The sequence below is a fragment of the Chiloscyllium plagiosum genome, unplaced genomic scaffold, assembly GCF_037043375.1.
Source record: "Chiloscyllium plagiosum isolate Xiang-an unplaced genomic scaffold, Cpla_swu_hap1 HiC_scaffold_52, whole genome shotgun sequence".
NCBI lineage: Eukaryota > Metazoa > Chordata > Chondrichthyes > Orectolobiformes > Hemiscylliidae > Chiloscyllium > Chiloscyllium plagiosum.
In genome coordinates, this window is record NW_028270190.1 from 866,474 (window position 1) to 892,511 (window position 26,038).

Genomic DNA, 26,038 nt, shown 5'->3' on the forward strand with positions numbered 1-26,038 from the left:
GGAGCGTCGCTCCGAAAGCTAGTGCTTCCAATTAAACCTGTTGGACTATAACCTGGTGTTGTGTGATTTTTAACTTAGTACACCCCAGTCCAACACCGGCATCTCCGAATCACAATCTCACTATGTCTCTGTCTCTCTCCTGCACAATCTCAATATCTCTCTCATATGCATTCTCACGATCTCTCTGACATATACATAATCTCTCTCGTACACATTCTTACACTCTCTCATGTACATTCTCACTGTCTCTCTCATACGGAATCTCTCTCTCTCTCTCATGCACAATCTCAGAACTTTCTCTCATACAGCATTTAGGTTTCATCTAGATTTTCAAAAGCAAAGGATGTGAGGAGGAGGACAAGTGACACATTGATATTTTTCACCAGGCCATTGTGTTTCGAATGGGAGTATAACTAACCGGGGTGTGAGTTATGGAATGTAATCTTATCGACGGGTTCTGTGGTTTTATATACAGGATAACACACACTGGGGAGGGGTCACAGTGTATAATGTAATCTAGGGGATCTGCAGTTTTATAATTATTGGATAACACACACCAGGGAGTGGTTACAGTGTGTAATATAATTGAGGGGATCTTGGGCTTTATATAAATGGTATCACATAACGGAGAGTGCGTGAGAGTCTTTAATCTGATCGAGGGGATCGTGAGTTTTTAATACATGGTATCACATAAACGGAGGAGTGATGCACAGTGTGCAATCAAATTGAAGTGATCTGGGGTTTTATACACGGGATTACATATATTGGGGAGTGAGGTACAATATGTGATCTAATGGTGGCCATCTGGTGTATAGATGGAGGATAACGAGTACCAGGGATGGATTTACAGTGTGTAATCCAATCGAGTGGATCTGGTGTTTTAAACATAGGCAATACATACCGGTGAGTGAGTAACTGTGCACAATCTAACTGAGAGGATCTGGGGTTTTATATATAGGATAAGTATATGTGTCTACATAAATTCCACAAGCATCCGGAATAAAGTGGGTGAATTGCAGCATGGGTTGGTACCTGTGACTTCGATATTGTGGCCATTTCAGAAAAATGGATAGAGCAGGAATAAGAATGGTTGTTGCAGGTTCCGGGATTTAGATGTTTCAGTAAGAACAGAGAAGATGGTAAAAGAGGGGGAGGTGTGGCATTGTTAGTCAAGGACAGTATTACAATGACAGAAAGAACGTTTGAGAACTCGTCTATTGAGGTAATATGGACTGAGTTTAGAATCAGGAAATGAGAAGGTACCCGATTGGCTGTTTTCTATAGGCTTCCAAATAATTCCAGAGGCGTAGAGGAGAAGAGAGCAACGATAATTCTGGATAGTAGCAAATGTAACAGGGTAGTTGTTATGGGGGAGTTCAACTTTCAAAATCTAGATTGAAAATAACATAGATGGAGTACAGGTGGGTCAGTTTTTGTCCAGTGTGTTCAGGGTGGTTTGCTGATACAGTATGTAGAAAAGCTAACAAGGGCAGAGGCTGCATTGGATTTGGTACAAGGTAACGAACCACGTCAGGTGCTAGATTTTCAGGTAAGTGAGTATTTTGAGGATAATGATCACAATGTGGTTGCGTGAAAGCCAGGCAAGAGTTATTGTTGGGGGAAAGAAAATTATGATGCGATTAGACTAGATTTAGGATGCATAGGATGGGGAAGGAAGCTGCAGGGGATTGGCACAGTTGAAATGTTGAGCTCATTCAATGAACAGATATTGCGTGACCTTGATAAATGTGCACCTGTCAGGTAGGGCAGTGGTCGAGCCAGGAAGCCGTGGTTTACTAAAGATGTTGAATCTCTTCACAAGAGGAAGAAGTAAGTTTATATTAGGATCAGACGTGAAGGCTCAATTAGGGCATTTGTGAATTACAAGTTAGCGTGGAAAGCTCTCAGTGACAGAGCTACGAAGAGCCAGAAGGGGGCGTAACAAGTCGTTGGCAGATAAGATCAAGGGAAACCTGAAAGCTTTCTATACGTATATCAGGAATAAAGGTATGAATAGAGAAAGATTAGGGACAATCATGTATAGTAGTAGGAAGTTGTGAGCGGAGTCACAGGAACGCGCCAAATGAATAATTTTCGTCAGCATTGCCACTTGGAAAAGACAATGTTGTCGAGGAGAATACTCAGATACAAGATATTAGACTAGACGAGATTGAGGTTCACAAGGAGGTGTTAACAATTGTGGAAAGTGTGACGATAGAGCACTCCCCTGGGCTGGTTGGGATTTATCATAGAATTCTCTGGGAAGTTAGGGAGGAGATTGCAGAGCCTTTTGCTTTGATCTTCATGTCGTTATTATCTATAGGACTAGTGCAAGAAGGCTGGAAGATAGCAAATACGGTCCCATTATTCAAGAAGGAGAGTAGAGACAACCCTGGTAATCATAGACCAGTGAGCCTTACTTTGGCTAAAATAGTTAAAATATTGGAAAGGTTATGAGAGATAGAATATCTAACCATCAAGAGAGCATAAAGCTCATTAATGATAGTCAACATGGTTTTGTGAAGAGTAGTTCGTGCCTCACAAATCTTATTGAGCTCTTTCAAATGGGGACCAAACAGGTGGATGACGGTAAAGCGGTGGATGTGGTGTATATGGATTTCTGTAAGGCGTTTGACAAGTTTCCCAATGGTAGGCTATTATACAAAATACGGAGGCATGGTCTTAAAGTTAATTTAATGGGTTTGGAACAGAAATTAGCTAGCTCAAAGAGGGCAGAGGGTGGTGGTTGGTAGAAAATTTTGAATCTGGAGTACAGTTACTCGTGGTGTACTACAATAATCTGTTTTGGGGACATTGTGCTTTGTCATTTTTATAAATGACCGAGGTGAGTGTGTAGCAGAAAGGGTTCCTAAATTTGTGGATGACACGAAGTTGTGCACTGTGCAAAATGATGTTGCAGGTTACAGAGGGACATAGCTAATCTCCAGAGCTGAGCTGAGAGGTGGCAAATGGAGTTTAATGTGGAAACGTGTGAGATAATTCACTTTGGAAGGAGCAATGGTAATAAAGAGAACTGGGCGCATGGTAAGATTCTTGGTGAGCATAAATGAGCATAGAGATCTTGTTGTCCACGTACATAGATCCCTGAAAGTTGCCACCCAGGTTTATAAGGTTGTTAAGAAGGCATTCGGTGTGTTAGCTTTTATTGGTACTAGAGAGAAGAAGTTTGAGAGGTGAATTAATTGAAACATATAAGATAATCAGAGATTTAGATAATGTGGACAGTGAGAGCACTTTTCCTCAGATGCTGATGGATCGCACGAGGGGACATAACTTTAAACTGAGGGATGATAGGTATAAGACTGGTGACAGATGTAGTTTCTTTACTCAGAGAATAGTAGGTGCGTTGAACACACTGCCGGAAATAGGTTTAGGCTCGCCATCTTTAAATGGTCATTGGATACGCATACGGATGAAAATGAAATAGTTGAGAATGGAAAGGCTATAGATTGGTTCCACAGGTCGGCACAACATCGAGGGCCGAATGCCTTGCACTGCACTCTCTGTTCTACTGTTCCATGCTCTGCCCTTGAATGACCCAGATCTTAATAAAGTCAGTCTTTTGTTCCTGGCATTCTTTAGAATGCTTTCGGGTTTCCTTGATCTGACCTGCCAAAGACTTCTTATGTCCCCTCCTGGATCTTCTCAGCTCTCTCTTTATGTCCTTCCTGGCTGCCTTGTTACTCTCACGCGCCCTAGCTGAGCCTTCACGTCTCATCTTTACATAAGCTGGTCTGTGTGGCATTTGAGAAAGACTTAGGATGGGGCCTGTCTCCACAGAATGCAAACTTCCGACAGATACTGAACAAGTCTGAATTAGTGGTGCTGGAAAAGCACAGCAGGGCAGGCAGCATCCGTGGAGCAGGAAAATCGACATTTCGGGCAAAAGCCCATCATCAGGAGCTGAACAAGTCTGTACACGTGCAATTCAGTGGGTGAACTCTATCAGTTTTGGAATATTTGTGTCAAGCAGATATTTGGTGCTTTGAAAGTAAGACAAAACTGGGGAAATGTGACATTGTCTCAGGGATTCACTGCAAGCAGTCTCTAGAATTTGCATTTTAATCACCTTCAAAAAACTCCTCCATTTACTACCTCTATAACGAAAATTCATATTGTGATGATACATTAATATGGGACAGAAATCAGCTTTTGATTCATTGCACATTGTGACAGTATTTTTGGCCCAGACTGAAGTTTGGAGACATGTAACACAACAGAAGCTTTCTGTGTTTCTGCTACTAAATTAACATATGATCTTTTGATTTATCTTGTCTTCGATGTAACATCCACAAAGCATCAATTCACATGTCACATTGTTTCACTTCTCCTAACAATTCACCAGACTCACCATATTTATACCAGTGCAAGTAGAGAATGGGATTAATAGAGAATAGAGTTCTCTCTACTCTGCAGCTTTTGAAATTCCCAGGCCACTTTCAGCGTGGGTTAGATATTGATAAAATCACCGACTTCCCCCATCCTGAGCCCATCAAATACACTCAGGGCAGCAACATCACTGGGTTAAATCAGAGTATGTGCCCCTCTCACATTTTCAATCTAGACCTCACCAAAACATGTGGAGAATGAAGTCAGATGCACAGTAAATAACCCTCTATACTACCCCTATTAAACACTCCCTGGGCAGGTGCAGCAGTGTTCAATGCAGAGTAAAGCGCTTTCTACACTGTTTTGACAATACGTTCCCAATATAGGCACAGCTCTGGGATAGGATTAATGTTAAGCAGCATTGCAAACAGTGCAGATGCTCCCTCCAAATTACACAGAGATATTGATAGATCGGGGGAACGGGAAGAAACTGTTAGATGCAAGAATGATCCTGGCAATGAGGGGATTAATTCTGAGGAGAGATTGTACAAATATTACCGCTCAAATTGAAAAGACTCAGGGGAGATCTAATCAAAACCTTCAAGATATCAACTCGATGAGACATGTTCCATTAAGATAAAGAATGCCGACTGGTTGCAGATTGTAGAACGAGATGGAGCAGAGCCTGAGACTGAATGCCCAGAGACCTCAGAAGAGATTTAAGAAGTTCTTTGAGACACAAGGCGTGGCAGAGATTTGGAATCCTCTGCCATAAACAGCGAAGATGCCGGGTATGCTGTTCAGTTTAAATCTCGGAGAGATATGCTTTTAGTCAGTGAAGGTCATGAGGGGTGTGAGCCAAAGGAAGGAACATGGAGGGAAGGGACACATCAGCCATGACCACATCGAATGATAGATCAGGCTTAAGGGTGGAATGGCTTAGCATAGTTCTTATGTTCCAAAGTTAATATCCCCCTACACTGTCCCCATCAAACACTTTCTGGTTAGGGACAGGATAGAGTTGGATATACTGTAAGGATATCTTTAATGCATCCCCAACAACCCCCACGGTATGGCCAGCACAGGGTTAGATGCAGAGGAAACACCACTCCACACTGTAGCCTTCAACAAGTCCCCAGACAGGTAAAGCATGGAGTGTTATACAGCTGAAATCCCAATTCATGTTTTTAAAGGCATGTATAATCTGACAAGAGGTGCTGAGTTAAATTCACTCTCTACTCTCATTATCTTGTCGTCAGATGCACAGGCAGAGACACACACAACAGCAGGCCGCACAGACACGTACACACACATAGCAAGACCTGAACTACTCTACAAATTCAACACCAAGTTCTTTCTTTGCTTCTCACTGTTCTGTTCTGATTCCCTGTTAGATTGCTGTTCTGAAGACACACATGGTCGCCGTCCTCATCCCTTGTGGCATGTCCTGATACCGAGCACAGCATCTGATTTCAGGTCAGTATGCAGTACAGAAGACACTCAGTATCGGGGGGGAGGTGTGTCTTGAGCCTGACCCAGGTGTGTGGATGTCCGGCGTTAATCTGACATTCAGGGATTGTTTCACAGAGATATAATGTGTGTGTGTGTGTCTCTCTGTGTGTGTATGTGCGTGTGCATGTCTGTGTGTGCCTGTGTGAGTGAGAAATCGAGGAAGAGACCCGAGCCCTGCGTTGTTGGCCCTTTACTACACAATTTATTAAGCATTAAATATTCTTTTCCATTTTGTTGTACACAAATCAGCGTGACCTCATGGGATAGTGACACCAAATTTTAGAATGTTTTACCAATGTCATCGAGCCGTTGGACTAGGGAAGTGAGGATGTTTTGCTTTGTCTGCAGAGGCAGTGAGTGATGAGGAACACAAAGGGAATGTTTTTTTCATTCGGTAATGGGATGTGGGCATCATTGGCTGGGTTCAGCATTTATTCCCCCATTCTTCTCAGCCCTTGAGAAGGTGGGAGTTTTCTGCCTCACGGAACAGAAACACTTCAAAAATAATGTTGACTGAGGAACTGAATGTGACAGAAAATAAAATTCAGCTTTCTCTATTCGAACTCACATTGTAATATTCAAATGTTTAATTAATACGGTGTTAGAGACCGGAATTTCATCGATGATATCAACGATTTTATGTATTCAAGACACACCTCCCCCCGGCCCTGAGTGGCTTCTGTAGTGCATACTGACCTGAAATCAGATGCTATGCTCGGTAGCAGGACATGCCACAAGGGATGAGGACGACGACCATGTGTATTCCATAACACAACGGGAAGTGTGTTTACTGCTTGTAGTCGAATTGAGGACGGAAATGTTGCAGGTAAGGGACAAAGGAAGGAATGAGGGGTTAGATCACAGTTCAGCCATGCTCTTATTGGTGTCTCGTAGTGTTGTCCAACATGGAAACAGACGCTCATCCATGCTGACCAGTTATCCCAGGTCCATTTAGTCCCACTTGGCCCATTTCCCTCGAAACTCTTCCTGGTTATATACACATCCAGACGTTCAATAAACGTTCGAAATGTGCCAGCCTTCGCCACTTCCTCTGGCAGCTCATTCCATATACACATCATGAACTGCGTAAAAGACATTACCCCTTAGGTCCCTATGAATTCCTCCCCCACACCCTAAAGCCATTGCCTCTATTTTTGGATTCCCCCAGCCCATGGAAAATACAATCTTAATTACCCTCTCCAAGGCCCTCATGATTTTATAAATAAAAAGCAAATGTTCCCTCCTCTGTGACAATCGTTGCAGGGAAAACAGCCCCAGGCAGTTCAGTGGCTCACTATACCTCAAACCCTCAAATGACGACATTATTGTGAATCTTTTCTGAACGCTTTCAAGTTTCATTACATCCTTCTGAAAGGAGGGAGACCAGAATTCCATGTAATATTCATAAATTGGCCGAACCAATATCCTGTGACAGCCGAAACGGGACCTCACAACTCTTATTCTCAATGCACTGAAAAGTAAAGGCAAGCAAACGAAACGCCTTCTTCTCGATCCTATCTACCTGAGAATACACTTTCAAGGAATTATGAACCCACACTACAAGGTCTCGTTGTTCAGCAACACACCCCCATGAACATACCATTACCTGCACATATCATGTACTGATTTGCCTTTCCAAAATGCAGCACATCACATTTATCCAAATTAAACTCTATCTGCCACTCCTCCGCCCACTGGTCCAACTGATCTGGTTCCCATTGTACTCTGAGATAACGTTCTTCGCTGTCCACTGCATTTCCAGTTTTGGTGACAGCTGTAAAACTTCCTAACAATAACTCCTATGCTCACTTCCAAATCATTAAAAATAATAACGAAAAGCAGTGGACCCATCGCCGATTCCTTGTGGCAAAACATTGCTCAGAGGCCTCCAGCCTGGAAAACAAAAAAACAACACCACCAGCTATCTTTTACCTTGGAGCCAGTTCGGGATCGAAATAGCCAGTTATCCCTATATTCCATGTGAATCTAACCATGCTAACCACTCTACCATATGCAATCTTGCAAATGCATTACGAAAGATTCTAAAGATCACAACCACCATTCTGCCCTCATCATTCATCTTCCGTGACTTCTTCAAAAAATTCAATCAGGTTAGTGAAACATGACTTCTCAAGTTTTTAGCAGTGTTGACTCTCCCTAATCAATCTTTGTCATTCCAAATACTTGCATATCTTCACCCTCAGGATTCCTTCCAAAATCTAGCCCATCACTGATATTAGCTTTTTTTTTTGGTCTGCATTTCCTTCCTACCTTTCTCAAATAGTGACACCACTTCGGTGAACAGCCAGTCATGTGGCACGTCACCTCTGACTATTGATGAAGCAAAGATCCCAGCAAAGTGCACAGCAATCATTTCTCCAGCTTCCCACAGAGCTCGCGAGTATACCTGATAAAGTCCTGGGATTTATCCACCTATATGCATTTTAAGACATCCAGCACCTGCTCCCTTCTAATATGGACATTTTCCAAGATCTCGCCATCGATTTCCCCACCTTCCATTTTCTTCTTCACAGTAAACACTAATGCAAAATACTCGTTTAGAATATTCCCACCTCCTGCTGCTCCATTCATCGGCTGCATTGCTGACATTTAAGGGATCCTACTTTCTCCCGAGTTAGCCGTTTGTCCTTCTTTTATTTATAACATGTACTTGGATTCTCATTACCCTATTTGACAAAGTTCTCACGTCCCCTTCTCACACTCCTGATTCCCCTCTCAAGTATATTCCGACTACCTTTATACTCTGCTAATGATTCACTCAATCTCTGCTGTCGATACCTGACATATGCTTCCTTCTTTTTCTTAACCACAACCTCAATTTCTCTCGTGATCCAGTATTTCCTTTTCAGACGAGCAATGTCCTTCACCCGAACAGGAACATACTGTCTCTGGATTCTCATTATCCCATTTTTGAAGGCTTCTCATTTTTTATCTGTTGCTTTACTGGCCCCCAGTCAGCTTCGGAAAATTCTTTCCCCATACCTTCAAAATTGGCGTTCCTCCCCTTTGGATCACTAAGTTTTAGAACCGGTCTATATTTTCCCATCACTGTTTTAAAACATTAGAGTTATGGTCTCTGGCCCAACATGCTCCCCGACTGACACCTCAGTGACCTGCTCTGCATAGTTTCCCAAGAGTAAGTTAAGTTATTCACTGTCTCTCGTCGGGACATCCACATAATTTATTAGAACGTTTTCTTACACACACTTGACAAATTCCTCTCCGTCTAAACCATTAAAACTATAGCAATTTTAGTTTATGTTTGCAAGGTTAAAATCCCCTACCATTACCATTGTATTATTCTTACAGATAACTACGATCCCCTTGCAAGATTGTTTATCAATTTCGAGTTCATTATTGTTGAGTGTAGAGAACAATCCCGATAAGGTAATCATTCCTTTCAAAGTTCCCGCTCCACATCCCTGGATGTGTTACCAAGTGCATCCTCCTTCGGTACATAGAACATCAAACGTTACGTTCTCTTTGTCCCTCGATGTTGTCTACCACTGTTGCAGGCAGTGTGTTCCACACCACTACTACTCTCTGAGTAAAGAAACTACCTCTGATGTTCGTCCTATATCTATAACCCCTCAAATTAAAGCTACATCTCCTCGTGCTAGCCATTACCAACAGAGGAAATAGGATCTCACTGTCCAACTTAGCGAAATGTCTGATCGCCTTATATGTACCAATTTGGTCGCCTCTCAATCTTTTTCTCTGCAATGAAAACACCCTCAAATCTCTCAGCCATTTCACGTTATACCTTCCCTCCACAACTGGCGACATCCTGGCAAACCCCCTTTGAAATATTTCCAAAGCATCCACATCCTTCCTATAATGCGGTGACCAGAACTGTACGCAATACTCCAAATGTGGTTGTACCAGTATTGTTTTTTTAAGCTTCAGCATGATCTCGTGGAGCCGAAACTCAATCCCTCGATCAATAATAGCTAACAAACTGTCTGCCTTCTTACTCCCCTATCAAAGTTGGCGGTAATTTTCAAGATCTTAAGTACCTTGCACCAAGGTCTCTCTTCTCATCTTCACTACCGAGAATTTTACCATTAGCCCAGTACTCTGTATTCCTGTTACTTCTTCCAAAGTGAATCACCTCACACTTTTCCACACTAAACTTCATTTGCCAACAGTCTGCCCAACTATGCAGCTTATCTATATCTCTCTGTAAAATACAACATCCTTCACCACTACCCACAACAAACCAACCTTTGTGTCTTCCCCAAATTTACTAAATTTATTAACTATTTCGATGCTCTCATTCAGGCCATGTATAAAAATGAAAAACAGTGGCCCGAAAGCAGATCCTTGCAGAACGCCACTAATAACCAAACTCCAGGATGAATATTTCCCATCAACTGTCACCTTCTGTATGCTTTCAGCTAGCTAATTTCTCAACCAAACTGCTAAATCACCCTCAATCCCATGTCTCCGTATTTGTGCAATAGCCTACAGTGGGAAACTTATCAAACATTTTACTGAAATTCATATCTACGATATCAACTGCTTTACCACCATCCACCTGCTTGGTCACCTTCTCAAAGACCTCACTAAAGCTCGTGAGGCACGACCTACTCTTCACAAAATCGTGTTAACTATCCCTAATGAACTTATTCATCTCTCAATGATTATAAATCCTGTCTCTAGCAACCCTTTCCAAAACTTTGCTGATAACCGAAGTAAAGCTCACAGGTCTATAATTTCCAAGGTTGTCTCTACTCCCCTGTTTGAACAAGGGAACAGCATTTGCTATCCTCCAGTCTTCTGGCACGAATCCTGGTGACAATGACGATATAAAAATCAAACCCAAAGGCTGGGAAATCTCCTCCTTGACTTCCCTGAGAATCCTAGGATAAATCCTATCCAGCCCAGGGGAATTATCTATTTTCATAGTTCCCAGAACTGCTAACACCTCCTCCTTATGCACCGCAATCCCATCTGGTCTACTAGCTTGTATTTCAGTATTATCCTCGCACACATTGTCTTTTTCTCGTGTGAATACTGACGAAACGTGTTCATTTAGAGCTTAATCTATCCCCTCTGACTCCACACACCACTTTGCACTACTATGCTACATTAGCCCTAATCTTACTCTATTCATTCTTTTATTCCTGATGATGCTATAGAAATCCTTAGGGGGTTCCTTGATCCGCCAATGAATTCTCATGTCCCGTCCAGGTTCGTCTTAGGTCTATCTTTGGATGTAATGCTATCCCTTATCAAAAATGACTCTCCCTGTCCTCTTTTGCTCCATTTTCTTACGATGCCTTAGGGTTCACCTGCTTTCTTTTTTTAACGCTCTGCTTTAGGGAACATCTCTGGGACACCCACACGAACCAACCATACCGCGCTGTGGCCCAACATTTCAACTCCCCCTCCCCCTCAGTTGAGGACATGGAGGTCCTGGGCCTCCTTCACCGCCCCCTCACTGGAGGAAGAACGCCTCATCTTCTGCCTCGCAACACTTCAATCCCATGTCATCAATGTGGACTTCATCAGTTTTCTCATTTCCCCATCCCCCACCTCACCCCAGTTCCCAACTTCCAGCTCAGCACCATCCCTATGACCTGTGCGACCGGCCTATCTTCTTCTCCACCTGTCCACTCCACTCTCCTCTCTGACCAAGCACCTTCATCCCCACCCCCACTCACCTATTGTACTCTATGGTACTTTATCCCCACCCCACCCTCCTCTCATTTATCTCTCCACCCTTCAGGCACTCTGCCTGTATTCCTGATGAAGAGCTTTTTGCCCGAAACGTCGATTTCACTGCTCCTCGGATGCTGCCTGAACTCCTGTGCTTTTACAGCACCACGCTATTCCAGAATCTGGTTTCCAGCATCTGCAGTCATTGTATTTACCTTTGAGCGCAGTGTACACCCTGTCTGAGATATTCTTGATCCTGGCACCGTGGAGGCAACAAGCCATTCGCGCAGTCCCCTGCAGAATGTTTGTACCTCTGAATTTAGAGGTTCCTATCACACCCAGTCGCTTGGAACCTGACATTCTACGTTTCATTAAAGACTGACTTGGTGACAGAAACTTGACTGCTGGTGCTACATTCATCTGAGATCCGTCTCGAGTACATCCCAAGCTGCATACCTGTTTGAGCTGGGGATAGCCACCAGAAACTCCAGCACTACCTGCCTCTTCTTCCTAACTTTAATAGACGTAACCCATCTACATGACTGTATCTGCGGATTTTCTCCCTTCTTATAACTGCTATGCTCCTGTAAATTCTTCACTGCCACTAACTGCCGTTCCAGCTGATCAAAGTAATCTTATTGAATTCAAAACCCAACACTCTTACTGCCAACATACTCAACAGTAGCATGGAAACTCTCCCTCACCCCTCACATCGTAGCGGAAGGGCACATTACTCTCCTAAAGGCAATCTTTTCACCTGAACAATCTATAGGTACAAGAAATAGCACAGCTGAAAATGTGTTGCTGGAAAAGCGCAGCAGGTCAGGCAGCATCCAGGGAACAGGAGAATCGACGTTTCGGGCATAAGCCCTTGCCCGAAACGTCGATTCTCCTGTTCCCTGGATGCTGCCTGCCCTGCTGCGCTTTTCCAGCAACACATTTTCAGCTCTGATCTCCAGCATCTGCAGTCCTCACTTTCTCCTCAAGAAATGGGCAGCACGGTGGCACAGTGGTTAGCACTGCTGCCTCGCAGCGCCTGAGACCCGGGTTCAATTCCCGCCTCAGGCGACTGACTGTGTGGAGTTTGCACGTTCTCCCCGTGTCTGCGTGGGTTTCCTCCGGGTGCTCCGGTTTCCTCCCACAGTCCAAAGATGTGCAGGTCAGGTGAATTGGCCATGCTAAATTGCCCGTAGTGTTAGGTAAGGGGTAAATGCAGGGGTATGGGTGGGTTACGCTTCGGCGGGTCGGTGTGGACTTGTTGGGCCGAAGGGGCTGTTTCCACACTGTAGTAATCTAATCTAATCTAATCTAAAATAGCACAGTCTGACTGCTGTAATAAAGCACTGCTCCAGGCACTTCAGTATCAATATTTTGTATTTTTAAATGTAATCAAGAGGCAGAACTCAATATACATATCATCACAAAGAACCCACTCTATTCACGATTGCGGACTTCCAAAAAAAGGGCAGTAAGGTTCCACTTAAAATATTTTAAAGACTATGCACTTAGCTGCTCCTGTACTGCGAGCTCTCTCTCGCAGGTTCCTTCAAGTTCATCTTGGAATTTGACTGTTGGTTAATTTTTCATAGACACACTTCGATGTCCAAAGATACTTCCCTGTAGCAGCTTTGTAAAGCAGTTGTGTCGGTTTCTTTCTCCTTTAATACCTTGAGCACGAGGTTCTTGCCTTTGTCTCTCTGTCTTTTTTTAAAAGTGTCATTTTTATTCTAATCTTTCTTTACCCCAAAATTTCCAAAGCAATGCAACAGCTTAGAAAACAGTAATTGCTGTTCCTGGAATTTGAGGAAATGACCTCTAATACCTAAATACCTAAAGCAAAAATGGATTAGATCATACAGCAACATTTTTTCCGGTCCTCTGTCTCAGATTACATGGATCATGAGAAAAATAATCAAAGGAAGGAACTGATATCTGGATCAAGACGGGGAACTGAATGGAAACAAAGTATACATGGAAACACATTTATGATTTAAAAACATATTTTATACAGTATGCTATTTAATCTTTGTAAGTGGAAGCTTCTCGTGTTTTTTGCAATTTGTCCAGATGTGTGGATCCGAGAGTTCTGTGAGAAAGAGTTCCCCACTCAGGCTTGCAATAAGCGATGATACATTTACCAGATAGTTTATTTTTGTGCCTGCTTCACTTGCTGTGCAGTGATTGCTTGGGAGATTTTTTTTTTCTGAGGCATGAATCATTCCTCTTTCGGTTTGGGCTTTGTTGTTTAGCTTTCTATCTTCTGCTGCTCATTGCTATCAGCAATATACTTTTGACTTTGTTTCTCTAATCTCTTCCATGTTGCTCCTGGGATGGGGTCATTTCTTTCTCATTGGAAAAAACAACAAAATCCTGTTGCTACTCCTTTTTTTCCCTTTCGTCCATTCCTCACGTGGACACCTCGTTCCATTATCTGCTGCATCTCATGTTGGCTCTCAGTCACTTGGATTTATTCATCAATTGAATTGTTTTTATAACTGGATATTTCACGGCATACTTTAACTGGTCTCTAAAGTTTTTCTGTGTCACCACATAAATAAATGCATTTGTGCAGCAACTAAGGTTCCGCAGCATGTATGCAACTTGTTCAAAGAGATAAAAATCATCCACGTAATCACCAAGATAGAACATATATAAAATATACACAAACCAGAGAAGGATAAAATTGGCGGATATGGCAAATAGTAAAATCACAGATTTCTTTCTGCTGTCTATCTCTGGGTCATTCTCTGTTTTTCTCTGACCCCTCAGTCCTTTACGTGCCTTAACTGCCTCAAAGATGTGTCTGACGGTCAGAATGTTGAGGAAGACAATAAAAATGAATGGGAGAAATGGTGTTAAAAATATTTCAATATATGTAAAACTCACCCAATGTACATTGTCATAATAACTGTCTCTTCTGTAACAGTACCATGGAATGTTTCTAATGATCCTTCCGGATTCAAATATGAAGTAATTGGGAATATTCTTTAAAGAGAAGAAAATGCAGATTGTTGCCAGAACTCTCATTGCTGTTTTCGCTGTGCAATACTGAGATTTCATCTGATGAATACAAATGGCTACAAATCGATCAAATGTAAAAGCAACAGTGAACCAGACAGAACAATCAACAGTAAAGCAGCTCAGGACGTGGAGAACACTACAAACAGGAGTGATGTCCAGAAAAGACAGCGGATAATAATAGTAAGCAAACTCATCAAATATGATATCAAAAATAATGAACAGTAGATCAGACACTGCCATGGCTACGAGGTAGCGAGTGGAACATGTTGAAAGGCCACACTTGCTCCGAGATAAGAATGCAATTGCCACCAGACTAACTGTAAGAGGAAAGAAAATGGAAGAAAATAGATTAGAAAAGATTACTTAAATTTTCTCGATGCATGTTGAATTTTAGAACTCAGGTTTCTTTTTGTTCAGTACAATGTCATGGGAACCACTACAGTAGCTTCTCTCAAGTGAAATAACTTGCACTTTCAAAAGACAAACAGAATCACATGGGCAGAAAATTAATCTCAGAGAACGACCAGGTACTCAATACGTCTTTTTGGGGGGCGGGGGAGGGGTGGGTCGGGAGAAGGTATATATTTTGCTTTACAGTTTACTCTGTATAGTTGTAGTTTCCCATAACAAAACACTCACAAACACACACACACACACACACACACACACTCACACACACTCACACACACACTCACACACACACACACACACACACACACTCACACACACACACACACACACACACCTGGAATCAGCAAAACAACGAATCGGAGACTCTTGATGGGCAACTGTTTCACACAGAAGGTGGTTTAGTTTTGTAATGAACTGCCGCAGGAATTGATAGATACTGGTACAGATGTAATATTCAAAAGGCATTTGGACAGGTACATGAATAGGAAAAGTATAGAGGGCTTTGGATGGCACAGTGGTTTGCACTGCTGTCTCACAGTACAAGGGAGTCAGGTTAGATTCCAGCCTCAATGCAACTGTCGATGTGGAGATAACACGTTTTCCCCGTGTTTTACGTCAGTTTCTGCCGGATGCACCAACTTCCTGCGAAAGTCCAAAAATACACATCTCAGGTGGTATGACTATGCTGAATTTTCCCTGGCGTTCAGGGATGTGTAGGTTAGGTGCATTAGCCATTGGAAATGCAGAGGATAACGGAGGGGGATCGGATGCAGACTTGTTGGACTGAGCTGCCTGATTCCACATGATGTGGATTCTATGAAATGCAGGACTTAGTCGGTATGGATAAGCTGGACAGAAGTGTGCGTTTCCATCGTACAACTCTATGATGCTCATCGTGCATTCAGGGATGGTAATGGCATTGTAGGTCAATGGGTGTTTGGTAGACTCTTACTGCTTAAGATTATTATTGCCTGGTGTTTGCGGAGTGCGAATGCTATTTATCAATTACCATGCCAAGCTGGATGCTAGCATGAAGTTTTGGGCACAAATGTCTTCATTATACAAGGAGTTGCAAACTGTGCTGAACGCGGTGTAATTGGATGGGAACATCTTCGCTTTGGACATGACAAGTGGATGGAAGGGCATTGGTGAGGCAACTGCAGAGTTTGGGGCCAAGGACACGACCTTGCAGAATTCGTGCATCGATGTATGACAGCTGAGATGATTGTCCTTTTAGTGCCAGAACCATCTTACCTGTAGGCATTGCAATAATAAAGTGAGTTGTAATCTCATTGACTCCAGTTTCTTCAAGGCATTCTGTTGTCAGTGTATGTTTATGAGTTATACGTTAAGAACCCGTGGATTTTATTTCAGTTCATTAAAAAAAACTATAAAAATAGTAACATCTGATTATGGAATAAATATTTTGTAATTGCAAGTCAAACCATCTGGAGTTTGTCGCACTTTAGAGTTTAACACATGGTTGTGTTGAATGGTCAGAAGCTGTGGATCAAGAATTGGGGTTGTGTGATGAGGTTGGACATCTGGCAGAGTCAGAACGTTTATCATTATCATACGAAAAGAAGACAAATGCTCTCTACTTGGAAAATTAGATTTATGAGCTCTGCCAGTAGCATGAATTATGTCGACGGCCAGCAGAATCTCACCAATATGCTTGAAGTCAAAAATCTTGTTCACGATTTTCTGTATTAATATACAACATTCTTTATTGTATTCTCTTTCTTTTCTGTAATCCTCTCTAATTCAATTATTTATCACAGCCATAATATTGCAAGTGCTGATGCCCATTATTTATTGCATCAGAATTTTTTCCTATTAAATTTATTTTGCTTTTTAATAATATTGCATTAAAACTAACAGGTGCAACGTCCTTAACAAAACCTCTTCCTCCCAAGGAGGACACACATCACAAAGTAATGGGCAGTGATCGCTTTAAAAATCAACTGCGCTTAGATTATGAATAACCGATTCAAACATTGTTAACCAAAACCTTACCAGATGCAGGTGTGAAATAGTGTCAACAGTTGTTAGTCCAGATCCTTCATTATTAACATCTAGATAAAGAAATATAGTAGCCATGATAGAGGCTTGCCCTAACTTTGCTGGAATATCAATCAGTCCAAAAGATTTTTAAAATAAACATTATATGTCCATCGGACAAATGAGTGAATTGACATTGCTTTTCTGTTATTTTCACGATATGCGAATGAGTCACATATATGTACCCCCAATGGAACATTTAACTTTGCAAACTTAGTACCAAATATACACATCAACGATTTATCTAATTTGCATTCAATCTTATTCACAATCTACAATGACAATTTCATCAGTGAACACATCAGAAATTAGAAATGTATTATGAAAGAAACATTCCACATTTACAGTCAAATTATAGTCCTCGTTATGAACGTAGATTAGATTACTTACAGTGTGGAAACAGGCCCTTCGGCCCAACAAGTCCACACCGCCCCGCCGAAGCGCAACCCACCCATACCCTTACATGTACCCCTTACCTAAGGCTACGGGCAATTTAGCATGGCCAATTCACCTGACCTGCACTTCTTTGGACTGTGGGAGGAAACCAGAGCACCCGGAGGAAACCCACGCAGACACGGGGAGAATGTGCAAACTCCACACAGTCAGTCGCCTGAGGCGGGAATTGAACCCGGGTCTCTGGCGCTGTGAGGCAGCAGTGCTAACCACTGTGCCACTGTGCCGCCAACGTAGTCAGGTATTCACTTGAATTCGGTTCACCACAAACAGTTAAGTTCTATATTCATAGATACTCTTACTACACCAAGCCACTGGGGTAGGTTTTTCCCCCCCAGTTAGTAACCCACACTCAGTATAATTTTACTTTGAGTGATGCTCCCAGTAACACTTGGGCACTGGGGTCACTTGTTCCTCTTTGAATAGGAACCCACATTCTGAATAATTCTAATTGGAAGATGCAGAGATATGTACAACATGAGTGCTTCCAAGACTTACCAGGAACTCCAACGACAGCAATGATGGTGTAGTAAACCTTTTTGGCCATTTGCCTTGGAAGATGCATTTTATTGTTTGTGGCACTAACTCTCCCTTGCTGCAGCTGTTAATCTGTTGGAATTGGAGCATTATTTCGAATTGGAGGTAATACAGTTTCAGAGACTTTACTTTATATAGTGTGGTATACACACTGGGAAATTATGATGACACTTTCAAAGTTTTACTCATTGTCAACAACCAAATTATCCCAAGTGGTATACTTTAATGATGTTTTTCACAAAGTCAATTTGAATACCCCAATTTCTGAATTAATTGGATCCTCTTGGGTCTCAAATGCGAATTGCAGGTTGTCTTCAAACAACAAGACTTGCTTCATTTCTCTCACAATTAGTCCCCAAAATATAAGTTTTTTGCACTTCTTTTCACTTGTTGCTGAAGCTATTCGGTCATTCAATGCCTCTCGTTCGTTGAGTTGTTCTACTCAACATGGTTATATTATTGCGTTCCTTATAATTCACTTTTGCAACTCGTTTGGCAAAATCTATGTGAATGAATTCCCTGAATCAGAACCAGAAGTTCATAGTAACCATCACAACAGCTTGAACATACACAAGTTAATATTTCTTCAAAGCGAAGACAAAAATTAGTCAGGTGCAACTTATGTGAATTTGCCATGCTAAATTGCCCATAGTGTTAGGTGAATGGGGTAAATGCATTGGAATGGGTTCAGGTGGGTTGCTCTTCGGAGGGTCGGTGTGGACTTGTTGGGCTGTAGGACCTGTTTCCACACTGTAAATCGTCTAATCTAATCTAAAAACAGAAACTAATTCAGAAAGTTAACTTACAAATCATTGAATGATAACATCATATGGGACAGACTTGACTCATTGATCCATCGTGTTTGTAACTCGAAAATTATATTATAAACTACACGAGTCCCATTTCAAAACTTACTCCATTGTCTTGATTGCCATTCAAGTACTTTTTGAAGATTTTGAAGATTCCCAACTCAACCGACCGTCCTCTGGGTGTCATCTTCCCTTTGAACCTCGAGCCTTTCAGCTAAAAAATGGGACACATTGCTATTGGATCTTCAGAGAAGGGGAGAAACTGCTTTAGATTCCCCCAATCCATGCCCCTCATAGTCTTATCCTCTTATCTCTACTCGTAAGATCGCAACTCGACCTTATCCAGAATCTGTCTTCACAACTAAACTGCTACTCTCCCAGCAACATTTTCGCGAATGTCTTTGTGCACCCTGTCTAATGCAATCACATCCTTCTTATCGTACAGTGACCAGAACCGCACACAAACCTCCAATTGTGACTGAACCAAAGTCCTCCAGAGCACCGACAGGAAATCCCTGCTGGTGAAGGTATCTTCTTCACTGAACCATTAACCACTTCTGCCACATCAGGGGATCTTTATTTCCTCTGAGCTTCCTAGTATCCCATCACTCATTGAGTACTGTCTTGTCTTGTGCCTTCTGGCAAGAACCATCATCTCACATTTATCAAAGTTAAATTTCATCTACCACTGACATGCCCAACTGACAAATTTGTCTGTTTCTATCTGTAACCTGAGATTATCTTCCTCACTGCTAATCACCCTGTGAATAGTTGTATCATCAAACTTACTTATCATCGCTAAACTTCCCCTCTGTTTATCCCACCAACCAGCCTCACCACTAACACACAGCACATATACGTCATGTGCATGTAAAGTATGCTAACATGTTTCGACTTATTACCTGACTTACTGTGGATAAGTATTTCCCTCTTCTCCTTCACAGTTCCTTCAAACTCAGCAAATACACTAACCCGCCTCAATGAGAAGCAAAGAAGATGGTCTCATAATTACTCACAAACAGTTCAAATAAACATAGCTGACAGTTAGAAGTAAGTTTGGAGTGCACATAGCAGGACTTGCTCGTAGAAAAGGCCAATATACAATTAATGATGCCAGAAGCTAAAGATGTTACTGTTTATTAGATAGGGGATATAGCAAGTGATATTCAAGACACTTGGGGGATGTGGGAAGCAGAGGTGTTTACGATTTGACTCAAGCAAGACCACCTAAGTCTGAGCTGGACTATGCAGTGATATTTGATGAATCTCAGGATGAGGTGTTAGAAAGACAGTGGGGCTCCACAAAATTTGAGAAGTGAAGCAATGTTCTTAGAGGAGCAGGAAGTGATCCTACAAATAGAGAAAAATCCATTCCTGTCACATTGGTAGAGTGTACCAGGTTCTGCACGACATGTAGCCTTACGCGTAAAGAAGGGATATCAATCTAAAGATTTAGGCCCTATGGCCAGGCATGTAGAAACAATTAGGGAATGGTTATATGCTCACGACAGGGGTTTGGGAATCCAGGGATGGCAGCTATATTAAAACACGAGCGTGCTGCAACTTGACAGGGAATCCAAAGGAAGCCAAGGTAACAACCCAGCGGAGCATACCATTGACAGTGGAGGAAGATGATCAATACGGTCATGATTAATTGGATACATTACCAGGCAATTTGTGGTCGCAACATGATACAGATGGGGGGAGAGTGAAATCAGCTGGACCAGTGGAAATAAGGTTGAAAGCAGGAGCTGGGGCAGTAGTGACATTTATGACGAATGAAGATATCTCAAGGGTTGGTATACCGTCGGAAATCAGCTCAGAGAATGGGTCTGCCTTCATTCAGAACGTAGTTAATTTGATGCTGCTTTCTTTGAAAATCAAGCAGAGATTTGGATGCGTATATCATCCCCAGTCACAGAGTATGGTGGAAAGAATTCATGGGACATTGACAGCCAAATTAAACAAGATCTGCGCAAGCACCAACCTTAATTGGATTGATGTGCTGGCTTTACAATCTAACACTACATGAGATGCTCACACCGCTTGAGATGCTCAAAGGTAGACCTGTGCCAGTGTCCAGGTCGAGAGGCCCATACAAAGGGCCTAGCTTGGAGCAGTTAAGCTTAGAACTTAAGCAATATATGCAGCAGCAATCTATGATACATGAGACTATCCACCTGCTGGTAATACAAAGGGAACTGACAGCTGTCAACGAGGAAGGACCTAGTAAGCTCGAGGATTGTGTGTACGTGCGGGTTTTTCGAAGGTGCTGAAATGAGTCGAGGAGAGAGAGAACTTTCTTAGTGATTAAGGCATCATCTACCGCCATCCAGTTGGAAGGACGACACATATGGTACCGCCTTAATCATTGTACTAAACCTCTCTCATCGGCACATATTAACTCGAACACTGAGGTAAGTGGAGTTAAGGCTGAAAAACATGGACACGGGTAGGGCACACAGGAGGCTAGTACACCTCCACAGGGTTCTGAACAAGGTACAGGTGAAGTTCTTGGGAATCCTGATCATTCCAGAAATGATACATATGGAGATGTTGAGAACAGTCCTCCTGGCAGCAAGGATGGGGAAGACATGGGGGATGCCCCTGATAACCACCTCTCCGATGCCAGGCCTGTTAATCAGACTTGGCGACCATTAACTTGGCAGACCTGGACAGGTAATGCCAGGGTTACTTTGCTGCCCGAGCATGGGTACGCGCCCGTGACAATCACTGGTATCAATGGGCAAACGACCCGGTCGTAATAATGGCTAGACAGGACTGCTTCTTGTGTACTAAGTTAACCCCCTCATAATATGTTGTCCATATGCCCTTTAACTTGAGCATCTGTACTGAATGGTGTTTGCGGCACTCTCGCCGACCCCTTTACCCGAATGATTCATCAACTTACAGGCAACCCCCTTACCCCCTTTTGGTGCCTGCTCCTTCAGGCCACTACATTCTATCAGCAAGATGACGTGGGCTGGCAGCAACTCCAACGGTGGTGTTGATATAGTACCCCGTGGTTCATCAGTCAGACTAATTACCTGTTTCCCGAGGCTGCTTTCAGGAAACGGGAAGGGTTGTGTTTTGAAAGCTTTAAGTGAAATGGCTCCACACTAGTCGGCTACTTTATGGGTCTTTGTGGGAATACAATTCCAATGGAGGTGGACACCACATTTAGGGCTGTTTTAAATCCTCAACGTGTCCCACTGACAGATACTTACTGGCTGGGAGGTAAGAAAGTAGGGTTGCACATGACGCTGCCCATTGACTGGTGTGGCAGCGTTGCCCGTGTAATGCTCTGACACGGGGGTCTTATATCGCCACATGCAGCTTGACGCTCCGTTACAGTCGCCGAACTAAGAGACGGTATGTCCCTGATCCGACAATTCAGATTGCTAGTATAGCACAGCCAAGAGGTGTTCCTAACGAGTTTAAGGCCCGCAATGAGATTGCTGTGGGCTGGGAAGCTCTTATCCCAATGATAGGGATTAGCAAGAATGCTGAATGGATTAATGACATTTCTTACAAAAAGCAGAGATTTATCAATTATACTGATGTTGCCGTTGTGGCCTTCGGAGAACAATTGAATGCTACCACTAAAATGACATGACAAAACAGACAGGCCTTAGATTGGATGCAGGACGAAAAAGGCGGAGTTTGTGAGATGTTTGGGGAACATTGCTGTACCTTTATACCTAACCACACGAGCCCTGGGGGATCTTTGACAAAAGCAATGGATCTTTGACAAAACAATCTAAGGAGGGAGATAAAAATAAAAACAATGCAGGGTTTGGTCATCAGGCTTTGGATTGGCTGAATACTATATTAGGGTCTTGGGGAGCATGGTTTGTCAAGATTGGTCTTACTGTAGGTGCGGTTTTGCTTGTTCTTGTCTTCACCCTTTGTTGTGGTCTACCTTTTATGAAGTCCTTTTTAGTTCGCGTCACTGCACGGCAACTTGTGGTCATTTCAGCTACCCCAGGAAAAGCTTACTCCTCTGGTGGAACCCCACTGTTCGATGGTTATGATCTAACAACCGTCACAATGCAAGGAATATGTCCACGTGGGGACGTCGATGAAACTTCTGAAGAACGTGCGGGTCCAAGATTGTGAGGGATCTTGGGTCTTTTTTCCTGTTCTGGTTATTGGAGGGCAGGTTTTTGGCCCAAGGGACCTCAGGAATGGAGGAAGAACCCTTTAAGTTTCAGACTCCCAAAATTATTTTGTCCATGTTGGGATCTATATTGCTGGTATTGGGCACAAGAGAGGCTATGCTTATTGTCTTCTTTCCATGCGTGATACCAATAGGTCTCAAAGGGGGGAATATGGAAAATAAAGAACATGAAAGAATGGGAAGGGTTAAAGCATGAAGACCTCTGGCATCTGTATTGTGTGGAAGGCAGGGGCAGGATGGGATAACCATAGTGGAACATTCTGACACCAATTAGCAGAGTAAGGTTAAGGCTGAAAGGTCACTATGGCAAGATGAGATAACACAAGTAATAAAGCATGTTCCTCTGTTAAGTGTTATTATGACCGGATTGGGACTATAAATATTTGGGACATGACATTAAAATAGCTAATTAATAGTTACTAGAGTGAGCGTGAGACAGGAGACGATTGTAACAGATGGAATAGCTAATTATCTATCATGATAGGTTAGTCTGCAATTGAAGATCACTGTAGCAGAGTTACCAATAAATATCTAACAGTGACATTAGAATAACATTAAGTACAACTTAGGTGATAATGGGAACTAACACAACTGGTTTATTGTGTACCTAGAGTGAGGTATTTGATAATGCATTTGGACATGCTCATAAGCTAACAGAAACATGATTAAAAAACTATAAAAATCCACGGAGCCTGAGGTCGGTGGGCTTTCGAGAATCAGCTTTCTCGGTGTCACGGTTTTTTGTTTCCAAATAAAAGGCCTACTTCTTGAAGAACTCTCTGCGTCTCCTGGTGTTTCTCTTTATTTTCTCCACAACAGTGTTCAACAAGATTTCTCTCCTGCTAAGCCACAGACTGCTGAGGAATATTCAGATCACATTGAATACAGTCTATTCAGCCTCTCCCCATAGCTCAAACCCTCCAACCTTGGCAGCATCCTTGGAAATCTTTTCTGAACCCTTTCAAATATTGTTGTCAAACATCTCAATTTCAGTAAGGCGTTGGATAAGATTCTCCACAGTCGGCTATCACAGAAATTACGGAGGCATGGGATTGAGGGTGATCTCGCGGTTGGGATAATTAATTAGCTGTAAAAAGACAGAGGGTGGTGGTTGATGGGTATTGTTACATCTAGGAGTTCAGTTACTAGTGGTGTACTGCAAGGATCTGTTTTGATGCCCCTGCTGTTGATCAGTTTTATAAATGATGTGGATGAGGGTATAGAAGCATGGGTTAGTATATTTGCGGATACCATTAATGTTGGTGGAGGAGCAGATAGTGCCGAATGATGCTGTAGGTTACAGTGAGACATAGATAAGCTGCAGAGCTGGGCTGATGGGTGACAAATGGAGGTGAATGCGGAAAACGGAGAGGTGATCCACTTTAGAAGGAGTAACAGAAATACAGAGTACTGAGCTAATGGTCAGATTCTTGGTAGTGTGGATGAGCAGAGAGATCTCAGTGTCCACGTTAGAGCCCTGAAAGTTTCCACCCATGTTGAAGGGGTGTTAACATGGCAAAGCTTTGTTAGCTTTTATTAATAGTGGGATTGAGTTTTGGAGCCATGACGTCATGTTGTAGCTGTAAAAAAACTCTGGTGTGGCCACACTTGGAATACTGCGCACAGATCTGCTCACTGCATTATTAGAAGGATGTGGAAGCTTTGCAAATGGTGCAGAGGATATTTATCAGGATGTTGCCTGGTACGGAGGGAAGGTCTTATGAAGAAGGCTGATGGACTTAATGCTGTTTTCCTTAGAGAGAAGAAGGTTAAAAGCTGACTTGACAGAGGCACACAAGATGATCAGAGGAATAGATAGGGCAGACAGTGAGAGCCGTTTTCCTCAGATGGTAATTGCTCGCATAAGGGGGCATAGTTTAAACTGAGGGGTGATACATATCGGCCAGATATCAGAGATGGATTCTTTAATCAGAGAGTAGTAAGGATATGGAATGCCCTGCCTGCATCAGTAGAGGACTCGCCAATTTTAAGTCTGCTCGATGCAGTATTCTGGTACGGAACATTCTCTACACCTGAATAGGTATTCTGCATCACACCTTCTGATATTAAACTCAGTATTCTCCACTGCAGCCAGCTTTTCCCGGATTTCCTGGTGTCGGCTCTGATCTGCATCATGTGCAAATATTTTACTGAAGACAAAATACTTGTGAATGTCTGGTTCTGTCCATATGTCCCGAAATAGGGAACTTTGCAAGACAGGGATGATCTCACAATTCCCCCTGTTACTGAAACAATGATCTACAGTGGGCTGTAGGTGGTGTAGAGAATGATACAGCCCACTGGCTGGTTATTATGCTGGGTTGTGTTATTCAGCAGAGTTTGGAAAAACTGAGCCGCGGTGCGGTTCCCCTTGATCTGGGCGGGGTTCAGCAATTTACTTTCTGGGCAACGACTGCCGCTGTTCAGGAAGACAGCGAGGTCATTTCAACCTGGGTGGTTTAGGAAAGGATGCATTGATATCTGTGTTGGTCTTCCTGCACTGGGAAGCAGGTAAAGCCAACAGGAAGGCGAAGTGTTCTCTCCCATAATAGGTCACCTTGTGCCCAGCCTGCTATGCGGAAACTGAAAGGGGTAATGTCAGGATGTCAATCAAGGAATAGACTTTGGGTCAAACATTCTCTGTGCAGTGTTAGTGGGCCCTGTTTGAGATGTGTTACTTGGAACAAAGCCCATCATATTAAAGAAAACGTGAAATTCTGCAATTCACAATTCAAGTTCTTGCATGGGAAGGTCAATGTTGGATTACTTTGTATCCCTATCCCAGTGTTGTAGTTAAATTCTGGGATCAGTGAGAGGTTTAAAGAGAGAATCAGGGTAATTGACAGAGAGCAGAATAATGTTACTTATTTTTGTACAAATCCTCCTGCAATGAATCAGAGAATACCACAAGCCTTCTTGATAACTCGCTCTAACTTTATTTGAAGTTACTTTTACTTGATGCCGTATGATACACGGGATGTTTAGAAATAAATAGAGATGGGGAGAGAGAAAGAGAGAGAGA

General features: G+C 42.6%; 1 protein-coding gene across 1 annotated transcript; it reads right to left on the minus strand.

The window, feature by feature from the left end:
- Window positions 1–13,554: 13,554 nt before the first annotated feature.
- Window positions 13,555–18,055, minus strand: LOC148134728 (putative G protein-coupled receptor 139). The gene is made up of 2 exons (XM_087985381.1): window positions 17,989–18,055; window positions 13,555–14,882 (listed from the first exon to the last, which is right to left on the minus strand). The coding sequence occupies exons 1-2, from the start codon at window positions 18,053–18,055 to the stop codon at window positions 14,002–14,004; spliced, it is 948 nt and encodes a 315-aa protein (XP_087841507.1). The 3' UTR covers window positions 13,555–14,001.
- Window positions 18,056–26,038: the final 7,983 nt, after the last annotated feature.

Coding starts and splice junctions, on each gene's coding strand:
- LOC148134728 (XM_087985381.1), bottom strand. CDS start 18,055: ATGCATCTTCCAAGGCAAATGGCCAAAAAGGTTTACTACACCATCATT. Junction 14,883..17,988: donor TGCTGTCGTTGGAGTTCCTG/GTAAGTCTTGGA, acceptor TTCCTCTTACAG/TTAGTCTGGTGGCAATTGCA.